General features: G+C 37.6%; 1 protein-coding gene across 5 annotated transcripts in view; it reads right to left on the minus strand.

The window, feature by feature from the left end:
* The window catches only part of CAMK4 (calcium/calmodulin dependent protein kinase IV), a 235,305-nt gene that overhangs the window by 95,601 nt on the left and 114,440 nt on the right, over positions 1-25,264 (minus strand). For 4 of the 5 annotated variants that reach the window (XM_023617871.2, XM_070234457.1, XM_070234456.1 and 1 more), the window contains one exon: positions 20,085-20,163. The exons of the other annotated variant lie outside the window; for it this stretch is intronic. In XM_023617871.2, coding sequence (XP_023473639.1) covers positions 20,085-20,163 — 79 coding nt within the window. The remainder of the gene's footprint in view (positions 1-20,084; positions 20,164-25,264) is intronic. 5 annotated transcript variants of the gene reach the window in all.

A 25,264-nucleotide genomic window follows, 5' to 3' on the forward strand; every position in this document is an offset into this window, starting at 1 on the left:
AGGACATGAGTGTGTCCAAGATTGTTAGTATTCAAATCTATTTTTTCTCACTACACATTGAGCATTTATGTAATATAAGGTTTTCCCATATTTCTGATCAATATAAAACAACAGTGGGATCCTTTAATTTTTTCACATTATATATTTATAAACAAAGGTTTTCTAATACAAATAAAAAATTTAAACAAATTTATTTTTTACTATATTATGTCACACATATTAAATATTGGTATGCCTTTAAAATTTTTAAAAAAATTTTTTTAGTTCTTTGAGAGTTAAGTTATGTAAACTCTGGGAATATTCAGAACAGACCAGATCATTTGGACTAGCAATCTTCTCATGTAATTATTCATTTTAATTCAGAATTAAGTTTTCTTTAAAGGTAATTTTGAAAAGGGTAATTATTTTTCCAATCTACTGCAGATCACTGGTTCTCGAAGTGTGATCAGAGGACCCTTCGGGGTCCCTGAGCCTCTTTCAGGGCGTGTGTGAGGTTCTCCCTTTTCCAATTGCATAACTGAGTGAGGCTGCATCTTCTCCTCTACTTGAAACAAAACAAGTTGGATGCAGAAGCAGATGAGAATCAAACTGTCTTCTGTTAAGCCAAGTAGTGAAGAGATTTGCAAAACAATGCCACTCTTCTCATTAAGTATTTTTATATTTTGGAAAATATAGTTATTTTTCACTAAAAATGTTATTTATGTTAAAATTAATAGATTTATTATTATGCTTTTAATTAATTAATAAACACTTTTTAAAAATTCTAATCTCTAATATAGTAAATGGCTATTTGGGATTCTCAATAATTTAAAAAATATAAAGGGCTCCTAAGGCCCAAAAGTTTGAGAATCACTACTCTAGAAATTTTAAGATTTCACATTTGAAAATAGAAAACAGGAAGAAAAGAACAAAATCTTAGTAATAACATAAATGACAGAAAAATGTGACTGCAGTCTCCTCTCGGCTCCCTTGAATGCTGGGGCCCAGGGTGAATGAGGTTCAGGTCATGACTTAAACGGAAGCTGACAAGAGCGAAGCAGAAAAGCATATTAGGGGAAAGAAGTTAGAGAAAAATGAGACATTAAAAACCATCAATCCAAAGAGAGTAAACCGAGGAACAAAATCTGGGCTATAAGTCAAAGTGATAACAACCAAGGAAACTCGCAGAAGATAAAGCTGAAAAGTAGTGGACAAAGAGTGAGCAGATAAATGGCTGAGACGCCAAGGACAACAGAAGACTGAGGTCAGAAAATCTTTCCTAGAGAGATTAGCTGAGGGTCATTTGTCGTCTTTTTGAAACAAAGTCTCAGAGGCTCCTAGGCAGCCCTATGTTGGAGGCAGCTCCTCCCAAGGTGTCATGTCTTAGAGGTCACACAGGTGTGTGTCTTGACAGCCATCTCATCTCACATCTTCCCAATATTCCTCTTCTTCCAGAAGCTAGTGTTTCCTTCCCACTTCTGACTTTCCTTCCAAACACCTGGGGAGGCCAGGAGAGGCTCTGAGCTCTGACATTGCCGCTCAGAATGAAAGACGTTTCTTAGAAAATAACTGCCAAGCAAGCCACAAAAGTCAATGGGCAGTTATCTGCACAGTCATTATTGCCGCTTGAAATTAGCTTCCAAGTGGTACTATAGCATCAACAGATGGTTTAACAGACCAATGCTACAACAATATTGAGACCCATGAAACATACCTTCACTATCTACGAAACTCCCTGAAGAATGGTAGTTTCTAGTTACCAACAATTTACGATTATAAAAATATATATTACTAAAATGCTACCTTAGAGGGTACATTGGAGCCCAGGTGCCCTAGAAAACAAACATGAGGCAAGGAAAAACATGCTGGTGTTTTCTTTGGAAGGTGCAAACCCAAGGCAGTGAGAGTGAGGAAGAAGGGAAGTTCAGCAAGGTAAGAGGTGACAGGATGCAGTTAGCACACTGGCTGCTGCGTCACAGTGAGCTGTGCAGACACAGCAGGTCATATGGGCAGCTGCATACAACCGGCACACAGTACTTCTCCAGAGGAGCTTTACCAGGCCACCAGGCCTTGAAGAGGTTCACAGGAAGGAGGAAGGAGGGGGTATTTACCTGCCCAGGAACCTCCTCCTGTTTCCCATTGGTGGAATTCGGCCCTGCAGTGTTAACTTTTCCGTACTTCTGGGTTGCAAATCCAGTCTCTTTGGCAGTCACTTGTGATGCCATATTCCTCCACGTGAGTTGTCATATCTCATTCAAATCCAGAAGTGTCTGGAAGAGCCTGAAATTTCAGGTGTCTGTCTGGTAGGCCCAGTTGCATGAAGTGGGCCAGTGGGCAATCCAGCCCTGCCTAGTCTGGGAGACAGGCAGGCAGAAGGAATGCGAGGAGACCCGTTAAAGTTTTGTCTATTTGCAGTGCATTCTTGAGGGTTTTGTTTTGTTTGGTTTGGTGAGGAAGATTGGCCCTGAGCTAACATCTGTGCCCTTCTTCCCGTATTTTGTATGTGGGATGCTGCCACAACATGGTTTAATGAGTGGTAAGTAGGTTCACACCCAGGGTCAGAATCTGAGAACCCTGGGCCGCTGACGCAGAGCATGTGAACTTAACCACTACGCCACCAGACTGGCCCCTCTTGAGTTTTTATCTGCCACAAAGTAAATCATATTGACAGCAGTGGGGACACAGTTATGCTTCTCTAACTTATTGTATTTTATTGCTCATCAGAAGGAGCTTTGTCTCCCTTATATTCTTTGTATCATTGCTCTCGTTGACAATATGAAATGGGTAATCATAAAATGGCTTGGGCACATGGGTTTTTCTGTAAAGCCTTATTTTTAGCTCCTCTATTTAAACCACCCTAAATATTCAAAGAAGTATTTCCTTTCATCCTCATAAATTAACTTTTTAAATAGCCTATTTTAATGGTTTTTGATATACTTTCAAAATAAAACATAACTTTTTGAAGATTATTCATAAAAATTAATAGAAAAATTTAATAAAAGTGGTCATACAGATTTTACAGTTCCAAAACTCTACAGAAATCAAGATTCCTTAATATTGAAAGAAATCCCAATTTTGCTATCTGCCTCCATGAGGGGAAAAAACGAAATGGAGAAGAGGTGTAATTCTATAGTAGCATCAGAGAAAAAAGCTCCACCATTGGAAAGGAGTTAATCAAATATGGATCCTTTACTAAGATACACAGCAAATATACTCCTAAATTGGGGCTGAGAAGGTGGAGGAAAAGAAAGGAGGATGGATTGAAAAATATGTAAAGAAAAAAGTAATGAGGACTTAAGGAAAGAAAGGAAAACCAGTTTCTACATTGTGGGAATGATGGATGGAGACAGAGGTGGTGAATGGACTGGAGAAAAGGAGAGTGGTTATAATACCAGATTTCCATTTCACTTGAGCCACTTAGCTGTCTCAGATGCAGCCTAGATCTGGACTCCGGAACTTCAAATACTCTTGGCAAGTTGTACAGACTACTCCTCTACTTCTAGGATTCAGTCAAACACAGCAGCGTTTTCACATAAAATGCTCAGCCTCATCTCATTTTTTTTTGCAGGGATTAGGACTAAAAATCTTATTTCCTCTCTCTATTCTTTCTCTGGCTTCTTAGGCTTGCGTTCTTTTTTTAAAGATTGGCAACTGAGCTAACAACTGTTGTCAATCTTTTTTTTTTCTGCCTTTTCTCCCCAAATCCCCCCAGTACGTAGTTATATATTTCAGTTGCGGGTCCTTCTAGTTGTGGCATGTGGGACACCGCCTCAGTATGGCCTAATGAGTGGTGCCATGTCCATGCCCAGGATCTGAACCGGCGAAACCCTGGGCCACCAAAGCAGAGCACATGAACCCAACCACTGGGCCACGGGGCCGGCCCCTCTTAAGTGTGTTTTGACAATGACCAGAGAATGTGATGTGAAGTACAGAACTGTGCTCCTCAAATCCTTTGTGGAAAAAGGCAAAATATAAATTTTTAATGGATAAATAAACAGACAAATATCTTTAAATTTTCACAACAATTTTCTTCTGCATAGTTTCTGCTTAATTTAGCATCCTGTTTTCTGACATATCAACAAGTACACGTTGGCAATAACATGCTTGATGAAAAGACTTGACAACTGGAGCTTTGTTAAATTCAAGAATGACAGTTTTAGCCTACAAGGATTTGCAAGCCAAGAACTGCTGTTGGAACATGCAAAATCAAATGTGGGACAGAGAAAATATCAAGGTTTTCTTACATGAGGCTGGTATCTCTAATAACTGTAGAAATTTAACAAATCTGTTATTCCCTTTGTCTTCTTCACCTAATAGAAACCTGGGCATCTCACGACTGCCTCACTTTTTTCATAGTCTGCTCAAGTGGTGACTTGTTCTTATCCTCAAAGGAAAAGTACCACAGGGCCTGGCAGAAGAATAGACATCGTTTTCCTCCTCATTGCTTTGTCCAAACATTTCTCCCTTGTCCCTTTAAAATCCCAGCTGCTTTGAAATGTCTGCCATCAGCCAGTACAACCTGCAACCTTTCCTCCTTGCTGTAGTCATGTTCCGATCTCCTTGCCACTCATCGTATACTGAAGATTTTAGCATATTTTAGCAACTTTATCTCAACTCTCATGTAGAGGATCCATTCATATCCTTATCTCTCAGTTTCTTTACTGTTTCCTCAATTCTGACAATCTTCTCCTCTACTCCACCTTAGTAATCCATTCCCATCGTCATATTCCAGGCCTTATCATTACCATCAACTGTACCTCTTCAAAAATATTGATTTCAAACATCACTCTCTGCTTTCTAACTCCTTTCTTTATGTCTCTTACTTAGATTCCATGGTCCATTAGGATAAGCACTGACCTGCACATTCCCTCAACTACTTTGCTCTTATCTTCCTCTGTTGGACTTGCCAGGCAAAACCCTTAATTTGTTTAAACTCTACTCTTCTCTTATTCCATGTCTGTGCCTGAATTGAAGTGTCTGGGAGAAAATTCACAACTAAGTTGACTAGTCCTATTTTTAATTTATGATCCCAAATCTCAAAGAACCCTCAGCTCTCTCACTCTGCAATAGAACGTTTTACACTTTCTCTCCTTTAACCTCCAATACTCCCTCCTCCCTTTACTCTCCTGTCACAGCCTTGCTTCTAACTCACTGAGAAGGTATAAACAATCCAAGAGAACACTATATTTTCATCATTCAATCTATCAATCTGTATACATCTTCATCGAATTAATTTCATCCACTTATTCCACAAATATTTTTGAGTACCAACTATGTACAGGGGCTATTCTGGGCATGAAGATACAGCAGTGAACAAAATAGATAAACTTCCTAAGAAGTTTATGCTCTAAGAAGATTATGTTCTAGTGAAGACAGAAAGTGAACAAATAAATAAATAAAAGGTCCAGAGTTGATAAGAACTAAGGTAAAAAACAAACAAACAAAAAACAAGGCAGGGGATATAGGGTGATGAAGGATGTATTTGAGAAAGATGGTCAGGAAAGATCTCTCTGATAAACTAAGATGGGACACAACTGCCGGATCTGAGGGAGGAGTGTTCCAGGCAGGGAAATAGCAATTACAAAGGCCCTCAGCTATAAGTGAGGTTTGAAGCAGTCGAGTGACAGCAAGGAAGCCAGTTTAGTCAAAGCAAAGTGACAGACAAGGAGAGTGGTAGGTGATGACAGAGGCTCCACATGACCAGGAGCTGGGTCATGACGAGCCATGTTGACCACGGGAAGGACTTGGTATTTTAGTATGACAGAGATCAGACACAATTGGAAGGTTTTGAGAGAAGAATAACATGATCTTAGTTAAGTTTTAAAAGGATACCCTGACTCTTGTAGGGATGAGGATGATGGAAAGAGTAAAAGCAGGGAGACCCAATAAGAGTTTACAGCAGTTATCTCTATGAGAGGTGATGGAGGTTTGGGCCCAGGTGGTAGTGATGGAGGTGAGTAGTGGAAGGATATATTTAAGGAAAAGCCAGTAGTATTTGAAGGTGGACTGGCTATGGGGGAAGAGAAAGAGAAGTGCAAAGTCTGACTGCAAGTTTTTCAGCCTGAGAAATAGGAAGAATACAATTGCCATTTACTGAGGTGGCAAAGACTGGAGAAGGTTCAGCAAGATGCTAATAACATCTTGGCCCTGTCCATTGTACTGAACTCACCTACCAGTCATCCCCTTTTACTGAAGCTCACTAGGCATCTAGTTGATCTTCAAAGAAACCAAAATCATTTCTATTTCTGGGCCTTTCCATTTTGTACTTGATAGTCTTTTGTCTTGAATGTTCTTCTCCCAGATCTTTCAGAGTGAGTTTGGACCCGATGGAGAGGAGAACAGAAGGGACAGCTACACAGAGGAGGTGACAGTTCAGAGGTGGAGGCTGTGGTAAGCATTGGACATGGTGGGGTGGGACAGAAGGGAGAGGTACTTTGGAAGAACCAATATCCTATTTTACTTTTAACCGTGACTAGCATAATGCTAATCTTGCTCTGATCAGTGTAAGAAGACAAACTCTAATAACACATTTCAATCAAATAAGCTTGGTTTTGAAAATTGTGAAACTCAATTTTCAATAGTTCTGTTAATAGCCACCTCCTACTCCCTACAGACTCTAAGACATTGAGAAGGCAAAAGGGAGAAAAGTAGAGCTTTTCAATGGAGGAGGAGCCCAAGGATTGGAATAGAATTTAGAAAAGATAAGAAAGGCTCTGAGAAGCTCAACCCAGAAAGACAGACACTGGTATTTCAGAACCTGAAACATCTGTAAGTCAGGTAGATTCAGAACAGAGCAGCTCCTCCAAGAGGTTACCTCTGCTCCTTCATTCATAGATTCTAAAATCTAAGCCTTCATTCTCATAGATGCCAAAAATTCTTTCACAGGAAACAGTCTTTCATTTTACAGTGAATGAAACAGGCTTAAAATATTCCTGGGAGAGATATCAAGCTGAACAAAGTTTATACAAAAGATTTGGCTTATGCCAGACTCTCACTAGAAACAGATTTGGCTTAACATAGGGAGAGAAAAGATGGAAGAGAACATGGTATATAAGGTAGGAAGGACTTTATATCTTTACGCACCTCTTTCTCCTGTTTCCTTTATCTCTGTATTTCACCTTGAGATTAAGACTATATGGGGGTAACCCTGATTTAATACCTCTTATCCTTAAAAAGATCTCATCTCTCATTTCCTCACCCCTCTTCCTGCTTCCCAAGCATATCTCTGCTCCTCTCCACAGAAAACCTCTCCAGAGTTGTCTCTGCAGTCTTTCTCCACTTCCTCCCTCCGCCCTCCGTCCCCTGCCCCAACATATTTATCATTGCAATCCAATCTGGCTTCATCCCAAGAACTCTTCCAAAACTGTTCTTACAGAAGAGATCAGTGGCCTCCCTAGAGGAGCCACTTGGAGCCAAACTATTAGCTACTTTTCTGATCTCGTCTTATCCTGTCAGCAGCATTTGATATCATATTTGATCACTCCTTTCTTGAAATAAAATCGATTATTCCACATCACCATTCTTGTCTGACTTTTCTTCTACTTTAAAGGCTACAGAAGTATCGTAATGCTCCCTAACTAGTCTCCCTGCTTGGATTCTTACCCTTTGCAATCATTCCCTCTGCATACAGCAGCCAGAGTGCCATCTTTAAAATGTAAATCAGACCCTGTCACTCTGCAACTTAAATGCCTTTGTTGAGATGCCATTGTGCTTAGAATAAATGCAAGCTCTTTACCATGGACCATAAAACTCAGGATGGCTTGGCCTCACCCTCTTGATCTGATGTCATTTCTCTCTCTACACAGGCCATTCAACTCCTGACTAGGCTCCAAGGCCTTTGCACTCACTTCTCCCTCTCTTCCACTAGACCTTCCTACTTTACTCGGAGAGTAACTGAGGGGCCTTCCCTGGCCACTCCATCAGAAGTAGCTACACACATACACATACAAACACAATATGAATTATATCACTTTAATCTCTTTATAACATTTACAAACATCTATGTTATCATTTAATTACTAATTCATTATTTGATTCTTCCGCCAGAACATAAGCTCTATGACAGAAAGGGTTTTGTTCATTTTCTATACATAAGTATTCCCAGCATTATTTACCAATGCCTGGTATATAACAATTTGTTGAATGAGTGAATGAGGGATGGAGCTAGTATTTGAATACAAAAGGTTAGCAGCTTAAAAAAAAATCCCTGGTACTACAGCTTTGGTTAGAAGAGAGTAGAATTGGTGAGTCAGTATTCCTCCTCCCATTTAGGTCTATATGACATTTTGTCATGTTATTGACACTATAGTGGAGGATGTCTGTCCCACTGGCAGAGCTAAGTACCCAGATCTTCTAGAGCCTGCATGGAAAGAAGCTTGTGATTTCCAAACTGTGAGCCACTAATGGTTACTATACCATTTATTTAAGATTGCATTCTCCCAAGGTAAAGGAAGACTGTTCCAAGAGATTGATAGAGCCTTTATAGCTGCTAAAGTGGAGGCCTGTTCTTCAAACAGCATGGCTTTCTTTAATTTCTGTGATCAGTGTTGTGTATCAAACACAGCCAGAGAAGAGATTAAATGAGAATAAAATGATGAAAATTAGAAAATAACAGTGAGAATTGGAGTCTACTACACAGTGCCAGAGAAGGGGCTGTGAGACCTCGGTAAGCAGAGAATTCTAGGCGTGCAACTGTGAGCTCTCTGCTTTGTCTCTGTGCCCATCAGAAGGCAGTTTAAGAGAAAGACCTTGCGGGGTCCCTGCTCCCATACTGACGAATGAGGTGACTTCAACACCAGCATAGTCAGATCCTTGCAAAAAGGAAACTGACAGCCTGTGAGAAAAAAAGGAATATAATGTTAGCCTCCCAAATTCTCTTTTCAGGTTCACGTTGTCAAGGCTGGAAGAAAGTAAACAGACATTATAAATCTTTATAAGTATCACAGCCACATTTTTAAAAGATGTGAAATATAAAAAAATAAGAGTTAGGAACATATCCACCGTTGTAACACAACTTTCATTAGCATTTTGGTTCATTTCCTTTCAGCTTTTTAAACTGTCTATATTTATTTACATATTTCAAATACAAAAATATAATTTTATTTCTTACAGTTTTCACTAAAAAATACCATAAAATTTTATGGGTTCCTAATATTCATAAGCAGAATGTAAAACAGCTTCCTAATGGTCCAGTGTCATTAATGCCTAATTTCTTTCAATTTGTTACTAATATAAACCATTCTGTAAAGTACATCCTTGGTTGTACTTTTTAAGAAAATGCAGTTTGAATCCTGGCTCTACCAGTCAGAGTCCTTTATAAAGCCACTTACCCTGTCTGAGGATTACGTCAATTTCTTCACGGATAAAATGGAGATAATCACTGCTAACCTGCAGTATTCCTATTGTAAGGATTAAATGAGGATATATGTGAAATCTCTTGGCCCATGGTAGATGTTCAGTGTCTTCCCTGAAAGGATTTGTAAAAGTAAGGCATTTCCTAGTCTTCTATTTCTAATTTTCTAAGTCTTCCCATAAAAATTACTGCAAATGAAGCAAACTAAATTTAGAAGTATTAGGATTTATGAGATCATTCCAGCAACAGTAAGAAAAAAATGCCTAATACACATGAAATATGGTTTTATTTATCTTGTTTTCCAAAAGCAGAAAACAACTTCATTAAAATCCTAAACCGTATCCAACACAATCTTCTTGCTCGATGGTACTCAGAGGGGAATTGATGCCTGTTTGACACCTGGCTTCACCTTATTTGCAAACTGGGATAAGAGCTGTACTAATTTGGTTAAACTCTGGGGAGATTTTAAGACCATTTCTTATATTTATTAATTACTGTTGACCACCAAGGTCACAACTGAGTTGCTATGGACCTGGGTGTCAGCCATGTCCTGTATACATTCAAATTCTAATAGAAATGTAAAAAACCACATCATTTCTTTTCAGTGCCTTTTGGTAACTTTTACATGGTCAAGGCAGTACTTTTCAAAATGCTTTTAAAATTATGAAGAAGGCATGAAAACAATAAAATTTAGTTTTCACTTTATATTTCTTTCAGTTGAACAGCAATGACTCAGTTGCACAATTCCCAAACCATCTGAAGTGAGGGGCAGAACAACGTATACTTTCAGAGGCCCTAAGATAGCTCCTTGATATTGAAACTAAGTGATTATCTATTAGTTGTAAAACTGAGTAATCAGATATTCAAGAAGCTTATGAGTTTGTAACCTATCAAATGACAAAAACGAAAAATACCCCTGGAAATACTAAGCATTTTAATTAGATCTTGGGGTTGAATCCCTTATTGAGGGTAGCTTTGAATAGGCAGAAACGTGGACACTCTTGGAAGCTTTAGTTTCTTGCCTGTTCTTTCTAAGATAATTAAGACCTTCAGATACCTTGGTTAATATCGCTGAAGAATGCTAAAAATTCCTTAAAAAAAAAAGAAATAGGCTATAGCAATAAAAAGGCTATTAAATGACCCCAAAAGTAATATAATCACGCTCTGGGGCTGGAATTAGAAAGAAGGAGATGCTAGAGATCTTAATGATTTAAGGTTTGAAAAACATTCCATCCTTGATTTTGCTCCACAGGAGTATCCTTCCTTGACGTGAAAGTCTAGATTTGCCTCCCTTGCTAAGGAAGCATCTTAACACAAGTGAACCCCAGAGCTTCACTTTTCTGAAGAGACTAGATGCTTCCAGAAATCAGGAATTAAAGCATGTCAGCTCAGTCCTTCTCAGTGTCTTATTCTTTACATTGTTGTGCACATCCTCAATGCACTCCCATCAGTGTGTCCTTAAGTCCCTTCTGGGTTAAATGGCCCAGAGTGTAAACGTTCCATGAATGAGTAATTGAGTAGATATGCACACATTCCCTGCTGATGTCCTAGCATTGCTACCTCTCTGATACTGTCCAGGACTGTCAGGGTTCAGAGAAGGCAGCGGAAAGATGACCATGCACTGGGCTGGTCTCTGATCTTGTGTCACTGGGATGGTCTAATCCCATTCCTGAATGTCTGGCCATTATTCACTGGCCTTTTCCACACAGCTGTTGAACCCCATGATGTGTCCCCATCTACAGCTGCTGGTACCCTCATCTAGTTGGATCTCTAGTGCAGTTAGCATCTGGCAATGGCTCTGGCGCATGGCTACTTTATCTTCACTGTGGAGACCACGCTTCCGTGGGTTACTCAAGCTTCTCTTGAACCCAGAGGCCAATATGGGAAGAACAGGAAAGGAAGGAAAAGATCTGAGAGAGAGCTGAACTTACACTGAATATTTACCATGAAGAAATTCTTTTAAACTAAAAAAGACTCAAACTGGAAAAAACGAAGATATCTTTTACTGGAAACTATAAGTATTTTTCCCCCCAGATATCTAGTGGTACCAGTCTCAGGAAGAATTTTAATTGTCAAATAAATAGAGAATATCTTAAAATTTTTTTACAGATATAAATGTGATGGGTAAATTTTGGCACTCATCCACATTCGCTTTCATAAAAATATGTCAAAATTTTTTAAATGAGGATGATAATCTTGGATCTGCATTGATTTATCAATAAAAGAAATCATTCACAGCTTATAGTACTTTATGAGGTATGTCCCACCTTGAAACTGATCACTACACCAAAGTGTGTCCTGATGCTATGATGGAGAAACAGTTCTAGGCTATTCTGATCTCAAAATCTCAAAGAAAAATCCTCCCAGTGACAGTTAGTATGTTGTGGGGAAAAAAACCATTGTAGATATAAATATCAACTTGATGCATTTTTCAGACTTCTAGAGTAGATAAGATTGAGTAGCTTTAACTGGATTTATCCTGTGATATTGACACTTGCAGCAGAGAGGAAATTGGGACTCCATACACATAGCCACATCTGGGGCCATCACTGCATCCCCTTAATCTACCATTAAGAAAAAAAGCAAAGAGATTAGCACAAGGAAATGTGTGTATTTTGTATATTATGCACTTCCCAGTTATTCCACTTTTCATCTGTTAGTGGACATTATATGCTGAGACTTATTGAACTAAGGTTTTAACAGCATTTGGAAAAGAAATATGTTGCTTGTATTCTCTGCACAAAGGGAATGCTATTTACCCTTGTTTCACAGCGTGACTTAGAACTGAACTCAGCATCCCTGTGTCTGTGTGTCAACAAATGCTTTTTCATCCCTTATCAGTTTAGGGAGGAGCAACATCTAGTTTCAGTCCCAGATCTGAGCCACGACCATTCCTGACTTTTTTTTTTGTCTTCTTTTCTATCAGGACCTGGCTGGCATCAATAAATAGAAAGGGCCCAGATTTGGAACTCAAAAGCCCTGGGTTCAAATTCCACATGCTATTGTGTACTTTGGACATGTCGCTTCTCTAAAACTCCCACAAGTAAAACACTCCCATGGGGCTCCTTGTGTTAACATGTGAAAGGAGCTACTACATAGTGTTTAATAATTAAATGTGGGCTCCATTCTTATTAGCATTATGCTCCTTTGCTATTAAAACTACTGAGGTGGCATATGGGATTTGAGAGTGCTTACTTAAAAGGAATAGTTGAAAGAGAAGACAATTCAATATTGAAAATTATTTGGATCTCTTCTAATTAATATCTTCTGAACATAGTCATTCATTTTCGCTCTTTTAGCAAATTAATGATTTTGGAGCTCCATGACTTGCTCTTTTTTAGCCTTCTTTCTCTCCTCTCCTCTTCATACTTTGGATGGATGGATGCAGCTTCGACTACCGTTCAACTTTGCACCATAAAGAAATATAAAAATGAAAATTTAATCAAATGTTTTTCCCTGTTAACACTAAGATTATAGCTTTTCCTCTTCTCACTATGATATGAATCCTAAGTTTGCTCTGAGGCTGATAGGCTGTGCTCCTTCTGGCTCCCTCAACTCTCTTGGTTGTGGTCCCTTGGGCACCAGTCCCCAGCTCTGATCTTCTGACCTTGGGCTCCTCTGAACTTTCCCACTGCCCAGCACTTCTCCTTTGATTACAAGGCCTTTCCAGCTCAGCTCTCTGAGAAGTTTCTAGTCTCTTCCATCTACTAGGGTACCATAACCAAAGCTCTCCCTCTAAGACTTTCTCTGTTTAGGGCTTGTGATGGACCTCCTTTTTCTGCTCCGTAGACTCTACCTGACCACTTTAAATCCAACCACCTACCACTTACACAAGTGCTAGAGGGTTAAATGTGGTAACTTGAGTGGATGATGTCCGTGCAAAGTGTGTTTCCTTTAGGGCAACAGCACACAAGCACGTGCCTATATTCTTAACTTCTCTCTCTCCTCCCCCTCGCCCTTGCTTCAACCTGCCTCTGAATTACGGTGTTTACTTTAAAAAAAAGGCAACAAAATACCTATAAAAGATCTATATAACCAGAGAATGGATAAGCAAGCTGAAATGTGACAGATTCCAGCAGTGTTTCTATCAAAAAAAGAAAACAAATCAAACTGCAACAACTGATTCTCTACAAGAATGTTCAGACTTTAAGTGGCTCTCTGAATGGTAAAGCATAGAAATCAAGCCAAGATTTCACATTCCACCCCGCTACCTTTTTCCACTTGTAGATGTATACTTGTCACAAACTGAACAGAAATATCTCTGTTCCTATTCTAGGAAACCTGCTTAATAGTCCCTATGAAAATCAATGGGTTCCAACTGACAGAATGCTTAAAGAAGTTTCACTTCACTTGACACGGCTTGTTATCCACAAGCTACTTTCCTTAATGTGTTCTGAGACCTCGATCGGGCCCAAAAAGTCTATTTGAGCTAGTGATTTATTATTCTCCTCTCTATCACTGACCAAAGGCGACCTTGCCTGCACTTCTAGAGCACATGCACGAGCAGTTAGAAGTGGCTACAGCAGTGTTGGATGCATATCTTCAACCCAGATTGACCCAGCATCTCTCTTACCGCATCGTAGCAACTGGAAAGTGAATGGTCCATAGTCAGTTTTCTGTGTTCCCAAAGGTTAGGTAGAAAGGGACAAGAGCAGATAATCCTCAGTTAACCTAGTGGTATAAATGCTATTACCTCTATTAGAACTGAGGAATCTGAAAATCTCTTCTAATGGAGATGTTCTGGAGATTCACCTACCGACAATTTGGGAAGGGGCCTGTGTACATTCAGTAATTTATCTAGAGAAACCTTTCAAATTCTCCCGCAACATCATAGTTATATACTCAAATGCTAATCCATAAGAATATAAGGAAATATGAGTAGAAGTTAAAAACTAACTCATAGAATGATTGCAAATCACAATGTGTGGTTCTTCACCTAACATAGAAGAGGATAAAAGGCCAAACTAGCACTTACGGAAAATTTTATAAAACTTAGGGGCATTTACGAGGTGAATGTTTATTAAATCACTCAAGAAAATCCGTTCCAGAAATGTAGAGGTAACTTGATACTATAGTAATTAAAATATGACAAAATTTAGACCTGGAACAGCTCTTACACTGTGAAGCTAGTCACACTGCTCCAATGGTAAGAATCAAAATAAAGCCATAGAGTTGAAGGCATTCCAAATTTAGGAATCACAGGCATCCAAGATGTAATAGGAGGTCGTAGGATCAGAAATCTTTATTTAATGCCAAATTGAATTTTATTGACAACAGTAGTAAAATACACACCCATTTTTAGCGGAAATTTTAAAAGCAATCCAAAAACAACAAAATTAATTTTATTCATACGTGAGTGCATAATATGTCTGGTGCTATTCGCTGCTCAGTTTTAATCAAGCTAATGAGAACATCAGAATTGCACAGAATGAACTGGTACTGTTATAATAGATCTGGGTGGACCCATTACAATTAATAATAAGAATATCGTTTAGCATTTATTACATGCTTCCTGAGTGCTGAGAAATATTTTACATAAATAATCTCATTTTAATCTTCATTAGAACGCCATGAGCTAGATATTCTTAAAGCCACTTTACAGACAAAGGAATTGAGATTGAGAGATTTACGTAACTTGTAAAGTCACACAGGTGCTAAGTGGCAGAAGTGATCCTGAACTCCTCATGATCTCCAGAGCCCATGATCTAAGTCTGCAACGGCACAGTCATTCTTGAGGGGAGTCAGAATACCTATGTACTCTGAATTTACACACCAAGATTGGCTCTCAGACTCAAAAATCCTGAATTTGCACACTGAGATTAATTGTTAGACTCAATCCTGAGTATTTCACGAGAGGGCATGGGTTTTACAGTAAGCTGAATGCAATCTTTGCCAAGAGTTGAGCCACACAGCTAGAAATTTCATCTGAATTCTAGAGTTTAAATATTTGTCTCCAAAATTCCAGGGACACTATAAATGATTGGTGAGCACAATTTTCTTAACTCCTAGTCAGTTCTTCTGGAAAATGAGCCATACTCATGGGGCTGAAGCGTGATTATTTAGATACACCCTGAGGGATTTATTTTGAAGGGAGAAAGGTAAAGCGTGTAAATTGCTCCTGAAATAGTGACTCCAGGAATCACCACGTCATTCTCCAAAAGTTACAATTTCATTTAACACAGCAAAATTCCATCCAGGCTGAAGGTTCCCTCTACTTAATCTGTTCAAATTTTGACACTTCCTTGAATCTATTTTTTTTCCTTTGGTGCAATTCTATTTCCAGCATATTCAAAAAGTCATATAACAGCAGTAAAAAGGTTCATCTTGTAAATCACTGGTTGTCGCACTAGCTGTGTCTACCAGAATCCTTTAATGCCCCACAGCCTTTAACCTGAGGAAGGAAGTAGCTTAGTAAATCTTTCTACTCTACTTCATTTTCTTCTCAATATCACATAAAATGGAGATGAGGAAGGGGTCATGCATGAACGTAAAAAGTTAGCCTTGTTTCCTTCACCCTTGACTCTTGTCTTACAAAGTTCATAGGAAAACTTGCACTGATGCCTGCAGGCCAATGAGCTCTTATGTGCAAGGTAATGAGGTATTTATGGGCACTGCCTGTGAGTCTGTAACGGTTTCAAAATAAAACGTTAGAAAATCGGCCACTTTTTCCCAAGAGGCAAGTATAAATGCCACTCCTAGAGATTTGATGACTTCTTCAGTACAAGGATCACTAACACTAAGTGGAAAAAAATAAACAAACAACCCAAAAAGTCCTTCAATTCATTTTCCTCTCTAGTTTACTCTTACTATGTTCAAAGTTTTAATCCTCATTAATGACAAAATGAGAGAAATGGATATTGTTTCTGGAAATGTCCAGGTTTTTTCAGAATAGTAAGAACTTGGTTCAACTATCATTTTCTCTTTTCTAGTACTCCATACATCTATAGTAGAGAATCACTGACGTTTATCATAACACTTAGAAACTGCAAGATCTGGAAATGCTTTCTGAATGGCCAAAAGAAATGCTATGTTGAATAGGATCTGAATGTTGAAGTATGTTTTTTCCTAAAACTTTTTGTTATGAGAATTTTCATATATACTGAAATGTTGAAATATCATCATAGACACTAGTATACTGTCTTAAATTCAATAATTGTTGATTTTTGCTGTATTTTCTTTCACTCTCTCCCTATTTGCACACATGCCCACATACACACACTTTTTGTTGTTGTGTAACTATTGGAATGTAAGTTGCAGACATTATGACCTTTGTTGATATGTATTTTAATGTATTCTAATTCTATGAAATGTAGTCATTTATATATAAAGTACATGGTATTACATCCATTTATAAAATAAATGGTAATTTAAAAATATTTTATTATAATTACATGTTAACTTCCCACAAGGATATTTTATTAGCCAAAATACCCAATTGTCTGTATACGACAATGCATTTTACATTCATTCTCAGTATTAACTCTGTCCTGTACCTGACCACTAATGTGATATGGCTCTCTCCAAAAGAGCTGGTAGTTTAGTCTGTCTCCCCATGGGTACAGTATTTGTCTATCACCCACACAAATGATTGTCTAACAGATTCTCAGTGATGATCTGGGTGTTTTATGGGGGAATAAGTCTCTTATTGCCAGTGTAAATAAAATCCTTCCCAAAATATTAAGCTATGGGAAATTAATATTTATATTTAACAATTAACATTAAGCTTAAAATAGTAAAATATTAAGCTATGAGAAAGGTACTTACTATTGCCACAAAATGACATGTGGGTAAACTGTCCTGAAAAAGTATTTAAACAGATCTTGGGAAAGAGGTTTATCAAAAAATTATCAAATAATTAACTGTAAAAGAGAGAGAAAACCTTTCTTGGACTTAAAAACAAACAGATATGAATTTAATCAATCACATAAACTGGATGAGTTTTCTCATGTTTATTAACTTTCTTGAATGTGATATAAGTGTTACTCATCTTCAGATAAAATATTGAATAGAATACTTTGAAATTCACCTTAGAGATCCTTTCTTATAGATAATATTATGGGTGGAATTGTGTCCCCTCAAAAAGATATGTTGAAGTCATAACTCCTAGTACTACAGAATGTGACCTTATTTGGAAATTGAACTGTTGTTTAGATATATGTAGTTAATTTCAGATGAGGTCATACTGAAGTAGGCTGGGCCCCCAGTCCAATAGGACTGGTGTCCTCATAAGAAGAGGGAAATTTGGACACAGACATGCTTAAGGGGACGATTATATGAGAATGTGTGAGAAGACGGCCATGTGACAAAGGAGGCAGAGCTTAGAGTGATGCATCTACAACAAGGAATGCCAAGCAATTGCTGGAAGTCACCAGAAGCAAGAGAGAGGCATGGAACAAACTTTCCCACAGCATCCTTAGAAGGAATCACCTCTGCCAACACCTTGATTTCAGATTTCTAGCCTTCAGAACTGTAAGAGAATAAATTTCTGTTGCTTTAAGCCTGTTTGTGGTAGTTTATTATGGCAGCCCCAGGTAACTCTCACAGATAGATGATAGATAATAGACTAACTTTCAGACCTCTTAGATTTAGGTCTAGTCATAAAATGAAGACCTGAGGATCTATCCAGCGAAGTAGCATAGAGGGCCCTAAGTTGTTAGTTGAAACACATAAAATTTGGCATTTTTGTAGGGAAAAAATGGTTTAACAGAGGCAATTTTATGTGGCTTGATTTAATAGATAGATTACATAAATAAATCAAGTTTTCTGAAGTCCCCTTCTGCCCTCAAGAGCAGATCCTTGGCTGAATTATTTTCCCTGCATCACTTTCTCTCTATAAATAGATTCTTAGACTTCATTCATTTCATTTAGATCAGGAAATTTCCATCTCCATGACCTATACAGAATGAAACACTGGAGGCAATTGCTCTTTGAGGTTTTGCCTGCAATTGCTCTCGTTTACACATCTCTGTGCATGGTTTATTCCAGCAGACAATCCTGGGAATTCTATCTAATTCATGTTCAAGGCTGAGGTTTCTCCAGGGGATTTTCTCTCATTCCATTTGGCACAACAGTAACTGTGTTTGACAACATCTGCCTTACAGCACTGCTCTGCAGCTCCATCTGTCATTTGGTTCCCATCCACATTCTATTCCTGCCTGTCTTCTGAGGAAGATGTTTCCACAACAGAGGTGGAGAAGAGAAGACAGCAAGGGCAAACAAGAGCTTTACTTTCTCTATGAATATGATTCGTGGACCTGCCTAACGTCTTCACCTATCTCTTATTCCAATCCATCCACAGATTTTTGACATAAACGAGCATTCTCTAAACCAGCCTTTTGTCCTTTGGGACTCTCAGCATTCACAAGTCATTTCTGAATGTTTATTTTTTGGACTTTCATGTATCTTTCAAAGTTTCCTCAACTATGAAACAAAAATAACCACTCACAAATTTTACTGAAATTTTTTTAACCAGCAAGAAAGGATACAACCAAGTTCAAAAACATCTCGTGTGTGACTACTGCTAAACCATGCCAATTTATTTTTATAAAAAGTAGCTATTCAACAGGAAATTCTATTTCATAAAATTTTTAATGATCCTTAATTCAAATAAACTCTGTAATAGGATTTTGATTTAAGAGAAAATTCCAAACCTTACCAATCAAAAGATTCCTCTACATTCTGGGATAACTTAAATCAATGCCTACACCAAACAAGAAATCCAGAACATAGAGTTTATCAGTAGCAATTGCCATTTAAATTATTACCTACTTCAACAAACCATTTTTTTTTTACTTTGCTATGGCTTTAAACTCTAACAAATTGTTTCGAAATGTCATTCCACTTCTACTCGACTAAAAACCCTGTGCCATTATTCTCGTCTTCATCAAACGAGACTGTAAAATTTCCCTGTGCCAGACAATATATAGACAGCCGGTGACGTTACGCTGCCTTTAGGAAAAAAAATCTTTTGACCTAAGGGAAGTATTATTTGACTTCAAAATTTATGATACTTCTCTTTCAACATACTTTACAACTGGGTTTCTAGAAGTATATATATTTCACATATTTGTTCACACAAAATTTGCGAAAGAAAGGATGTGCTATAAAAGAATATGTTGCCATTATTGACGTTTTATAAGGGGAAATCACCTAAGGACAGAAAGTGCAAGCAGAGCATTACAACGACAAATACTCTCTGGGTGCCGTGAGTATTACCTTGGGCTCTAAATACCTTTGTATTTAGAAATTTCACCTGCTGCATTTCTTGCTCATTGCAGATAAGCCTAAGTAATTTTTGTCCCCTCACCTCTCCTATAAGTATAGGGCAAAAAGAAGAAATCTCAAAACACGATCCTTCCTTCTTGTTCCAACACAAACTTCTTAGATGGCAGGTTCAGTCCTAGAAACATCAGCACTTGCCCAGCTGGCCTTTACTGAAGCAAACCCATCACTGGAAAATCTAGGCATATTTGTATAGCCAAAAGCATGACTGGCGTACAAACCCAGGTTTACCTGCCAGCTCTGCATGTTTTCCTTTCCATACTTCTCCCCACAACCTCATCCGATCTGAGATCCAGTCGCTTTCAGGCACACAGTTTCCATCAGACGCAACCCACTTGATTGCACTTTCACAATCAAGATTCAAATGAGTTCACTGCACATGGCAGCTCTCTGGTCCCTTTGTCCTTTGAATCAGGGCTCCTCCAGGTCACAGATCCCTTAGAGATGCTATTATATAATGAAATAAACTTACTGTTTTCTTTAACACTTTGAGAGCATAAGGCTTCTGGGTCCCCTTCTGTTTGCATCTGTACACAATGGATGTAGCACCCCTTGAGGGGGAAAAAGACAAAAAGAAAATGTTATGCTCTGGACATGAAATAAAAGGGAAAGCTTGAAAATAAGTATCTCTTGCAGTGCCCCTCATAACTGACAAGTGTTTATAAGTTCTACTGCAGGACTTGCCCAAATGTCAAGAGTACTTTTTCTCTTGCAACTGAATATAGCTTGCTCAGAAAAATTCTGGGTTTTCCCATCTGCTCTTTTCTTCCTGCCCCACCCTGATGTAAGTAACAAATCTAGGGCTCTTGCATTCAGTGGCTCTGGAATAAACCAGGTCCTTGGATGAACATAGCTTTTGGAGCACACGAACCTAATTTCAGAATCCCTGAGCTTTCCTAAGGGTATATATCTGGAGTAAAAGAAGGCATATGGCTTCAGAGAGAGGGTTTAAGTTTAGCACTCAGCTATAAGGGTCAGAACAGTATCCACCAATTGGCAAGGGTACTGGGGACCCTTGAGAATTTACAACACTTCATTTGAAGCCCAGGCATTCTCCCAGAGCCGTTGTTGGCCCCTTCGAGACTCTGGTTCCTTCATCCTGGTGAATACTGCTACCACTTATTTACACATGCACTAACAAAAATAATTACATGAAACATTCAGGGGGAAATACTATACAAATGCTTAAAGATATAGTGAAAAAGGAGAGCTATCCCTCCATAAAAAACTTGGAGAAGTACAGAATGTTTTTTTACCTGTAAAGGAGAATGGTAAGAAAAGACTCAATAACTATCTTCATCTATGTGTGAGGATACTAAAGGAGAATATTAAAAAGCAGGACAGGCTGGTCCTGTTACTCCCTCTCCACCCATGAGAGCAAGAGTAAGAGAAGGAGACAGATGAAGAGACTCATAGACCAAGCAGGCTTGTTTCAGCCTCAAAAGGAGAACTTCAGATACATCTTAAAATAGGATCACTTGAAGTAAATCTGTCAGACTTTGAAGATTAAGCCAAAGGACCTCATATGATATATTCAGGCTTTTGGTTCTGAAATTCTAAGTGAGCATAAAAGAATTATACAAATCAAACATATTCCCAGCTGTCTAAGCACAACAAATTTTCAACAGAGCCAAGAGGAGTCAGGGACTGGTGTTGTAGATGCTAATAAAAAAAAATTTTCAACATATTTTTTAAAACTTTGGTAAAATACAACATATATGTAAAAAAATAAGGGGTTCTAGAAACAGAATAAATGGAAGTAAACATAAAATTCATCTCTCCTTATTTTTAATTGCTCTAAAAGACAATTACCTAAAGTAAAAATACTAGCAATGCTTATAGCATATGTAGAAATAAAACGTGTGACAACAAAAACACAAAGATTATGAGGAATAAATTGGAAGAACAGTGTTAAGTCCTCATACTATGTTAAGTAGTATGATATTATTTAAAGGTAGACTCTGATTAATTAAAGATGTATACTGTGTAACCTAGGGCTTACGTTATGAATAAAATAATTTTTAAAAGAAAAATTAATAATAAATCAATAACAGAGCTAAAACAGAAAAATCAAAAATGAAATGAAAGGGAGAAAAAACAAAGTAAGAGATTAAAAATAAAAGCTAACAATATGGTAGATTTTAATCCAATCATATTAATAATTACATTAAATGTAAACTTTATAAACACATCAACTAAAAATAAAGATCAGGTGCCAATCATGTGGCCGAGTAGTTAAGTTTGCGTGCTCCACTTCGGCAGCCTTGGGTTTTGCCAGTTTGGATCCTGGGTGCAGACATGGCACTGCCCATCAGGTCATGTTGAGGCGGTGTCCCATACAGCACCACCAGAGGCTCTCATAACTAGAATACACAACTTTGTACCAGGGGGCTTTAGGGAGAAGAAAAAAAAAGATTGGCAACAGATGTTAGCACAGGTGCCAATCTTTAAAGAAAAAAGAAATAAAGATCATTAGATTGGATTGAAAAATGAAGGCCAAACTATACGCTGTGTACAAGAAGCCCATTTTAAATACAAAGCATAAATAGGTTAAAAATAAAATGATAGAAAAGAGATACTATGCAAACACTAATCAAAAGAAAACAAGAATGGCTATATTAATACCAGGTCAACTAGACTTCAGAGCAAGGATAAAGAGGGACATTACTTAAACACGAAGGGTTTGATTTCTCAAAATGACATAACAAAATGTAAATGTAAGGTGTATACATCTAACAACGGCACTTCAAAATACATGAAGCAAAACTGAGAGAACTGAAAAGAGAAATAGACAAATTCACAAATATAGTTGGAGACTTCAACAATCCCTCTCAGAACTGATAAAAAAAGGTGACAAATTGTGACTGAGGATATAGAAAACATGAAGAGCTATCAACTAAATTGACCTAACTGACATTTAGAGAAAACTCCATACAAAACCAGCAGAATACACATTCTCTTCAAAGTCAGAGGACTCCATACAGGACTTCTAGACTAACTACAAAGCTGCAGTAATCAAGAGAGTGATATTGGAGCAGCAACAAACATAGAGCTGGGGGGAAACAGAAAAAAGAATCCAGAAACAGTCTCACAGATATATGGCCAACTGGTTTCTGACAAAATAAAAAGGCAATTCAGTGGAGAAAGGATAGGTGGTCTTTCCAACTAAAAATAGTCCTGTAATATTAGACACCCATATGCAAAATAAAAATAAAAATCTTTATTAATACTTTACACTCAATACAAAAAAATACTTAAAATGAATCATAGATGTAAATGTAAAACTTAGAACTCTAAAACTTTTTTAAAAAAACACAGAAGAAAGTTTTGTGACCTTCAGTTAGGAATGATTTTTTACATACAAAACCAAAAACACAATAAATTAAAAAACAAATAAATAAATTGGACTCCATTTAAATTAAGAATGTTTATTCTCAGATAGTCACAGACAGGGAGAAAATATTTACAAATCATGTACTTGACAAAGAACTTGTGTTGAAAAATGAGGACTCAAAATCACATAATCGTCTCAATAGATGCAAAGACAGCATTTGACAAGATCCAACATTCATTTATGATAAAATCTCTCAATAAAACGGGTATAGAAGGAAAGTATCTCAACATAATACAGGCCATATACGACAAACCCACAGCTGGAGGTTTTGGCCAGAGCAGTTAGGCAAGAAAAAGAAATTAAAGGTATCCAAATTGGAAAGGAAGAAGTGAAACTCACATTTTTTTTTTTGCAGATAACTGTTTGAAGATAATATGATTCTATATACAGAAAACCCCAAAGGATAAACCAGAAAACTACTAGAAATAACCAATAACTACAGCAAAGTTGCAGGATACAAAACCTACTTACAAAAATAAGTTGCATTTCTATACACTAATAATAAACTATTAGAAAGAGAAGTCAAGAATACAATCCCATTTACAATCTCAACAAAAAGAATAAAATATCTAGGAATAAATTTAACCAAGGAGGTGAAAGACCTATACACTGAAAACTGTAAGACATTATTGAAAGAAATTAAAGAAGATATAAAGAAATGGAAAAATATTCCATGCTCGTGGATTGGAAGAACAAACATAATTAAAACGTCCATCTTACCAAAAGCAATCTGCAGATTCAATGCGATCCCAATCAGAATCCCAATGACATTCTTCATGGAAATAGAACAAAGAACCCTAAAACTTATATGGAAGAACGAAAGACCCCAAATAGCCAAGGTAGTTCTGAGAAAAAAGAACAAACCTGGAGGCATCACAATCCCTGACTTCAAAATATATTACAAAGCTATAGTAATCAAAACAGCATGGTACTGGCACAAAAACAGACACATAGAACAATGGAACAGAATCAAGAGCCCAGAAATAAACCCACATCTCTATGGACAGCTAATTTACGGCAAGAGAGCCAAGAACACACAATGGAGAAAGGAAAGTCTCTTCAATAAATGGTGTTGGGAAAACTAGACAGCCACATGCAAAAGAATGAAAGTAGATCATTACCTTACACCATGCGCAAAAATTAACACAAAATGGATTAAAGTCTTGAATGTAAGACTTAAAATCATGAAACTCCTATAAGAAAATACAGGCAGTACACTCTTTGACTTTGGTCTTAGCAGCATCTTTTGGAATACCGTATTTAGTCATGCAAAGGAAACAAAAGAAAAAATAAACAAATGGACTACGTCAGACTAAAGAACTTCTGCAAGACAAAGGAAACCAGGAACAAAATGAAAAGACAACCCACCAACTGGGAGAAAATATTGGCAAATTTTTCTGACAGGGCGTTAATTCCCCCAATACATAAAGATCTCATACAATTGAACAACAAAAAAACAAACAACCCAATCAAAAGATGGGCAGAGGATTTGAACAGATATTTTTCCAAAGAAGATATACAGATGGCCAAGAGGCACACGAAAAGATGTCCGATATCACTAATTATTAGGGAAATGCAAATCAAAACAATGAGATATCACCTTACACCTGTCAGAATGGCTATAATTACCAAGACAAAAAATAACAAATGTTGGAGAGGATGTGGAGAAAAGGGAACCCTCATACACCGCTGGTGGGAATGCAAACTGGTGCAGCCATTACGGAAAACAGTATGGAGATTTCTCATAAAATTAAAAATAGAAATACCATACGATCCAGCTTTCCCACTCCTGGGTATTTATCAAAAGAACTAAAAAAGCAACAGTTCAAATAGATTTATGCACCCCTATGTTCATTGCACTGCTATTCACAGTAGCCAAGATGTGGAAGCAACCCAACTGCCCATCAACTGATGAATGAATAAAGAAGATGTGGTATATATATACAATGGAATACTACTCGGCCATAAAAACGACAAAATTGTCCCATTTGCAATAACATGGATGGACCTTGAGGGTATGATGTTAAGTGAAATAAGCCAGACAGAGAAAGACAAACACCACATGATTCTACTCATATGTGGAAGATGAACAAACACATGAATAAAGTGAACAGATTAGTGATTATTAGAGGGGAAGGGGGTTGGTGAGTGGACAAAAGGGGTAAAGGTGATGGCTAAAATTAGACTATCGGTGGTGAGCCCAATGCAGTCTATACAGAAACTGAAAAACAATAATGTACACCTGAAACTACACAATG

Source organism: Equus caballus, chromosome 14 (genome assembly GCF_041296265.1).
Source record: "Equus caballus isolate H_3958 breed thoroughbred chromosome 14, TB-T2T, whole genome shotgun sequence".
Lineage (NCBI taxonomy): Eukaryota > Metazoa > Chordata > Mammalia > Perissodactyla > Equidae > Equus > Equus caballus.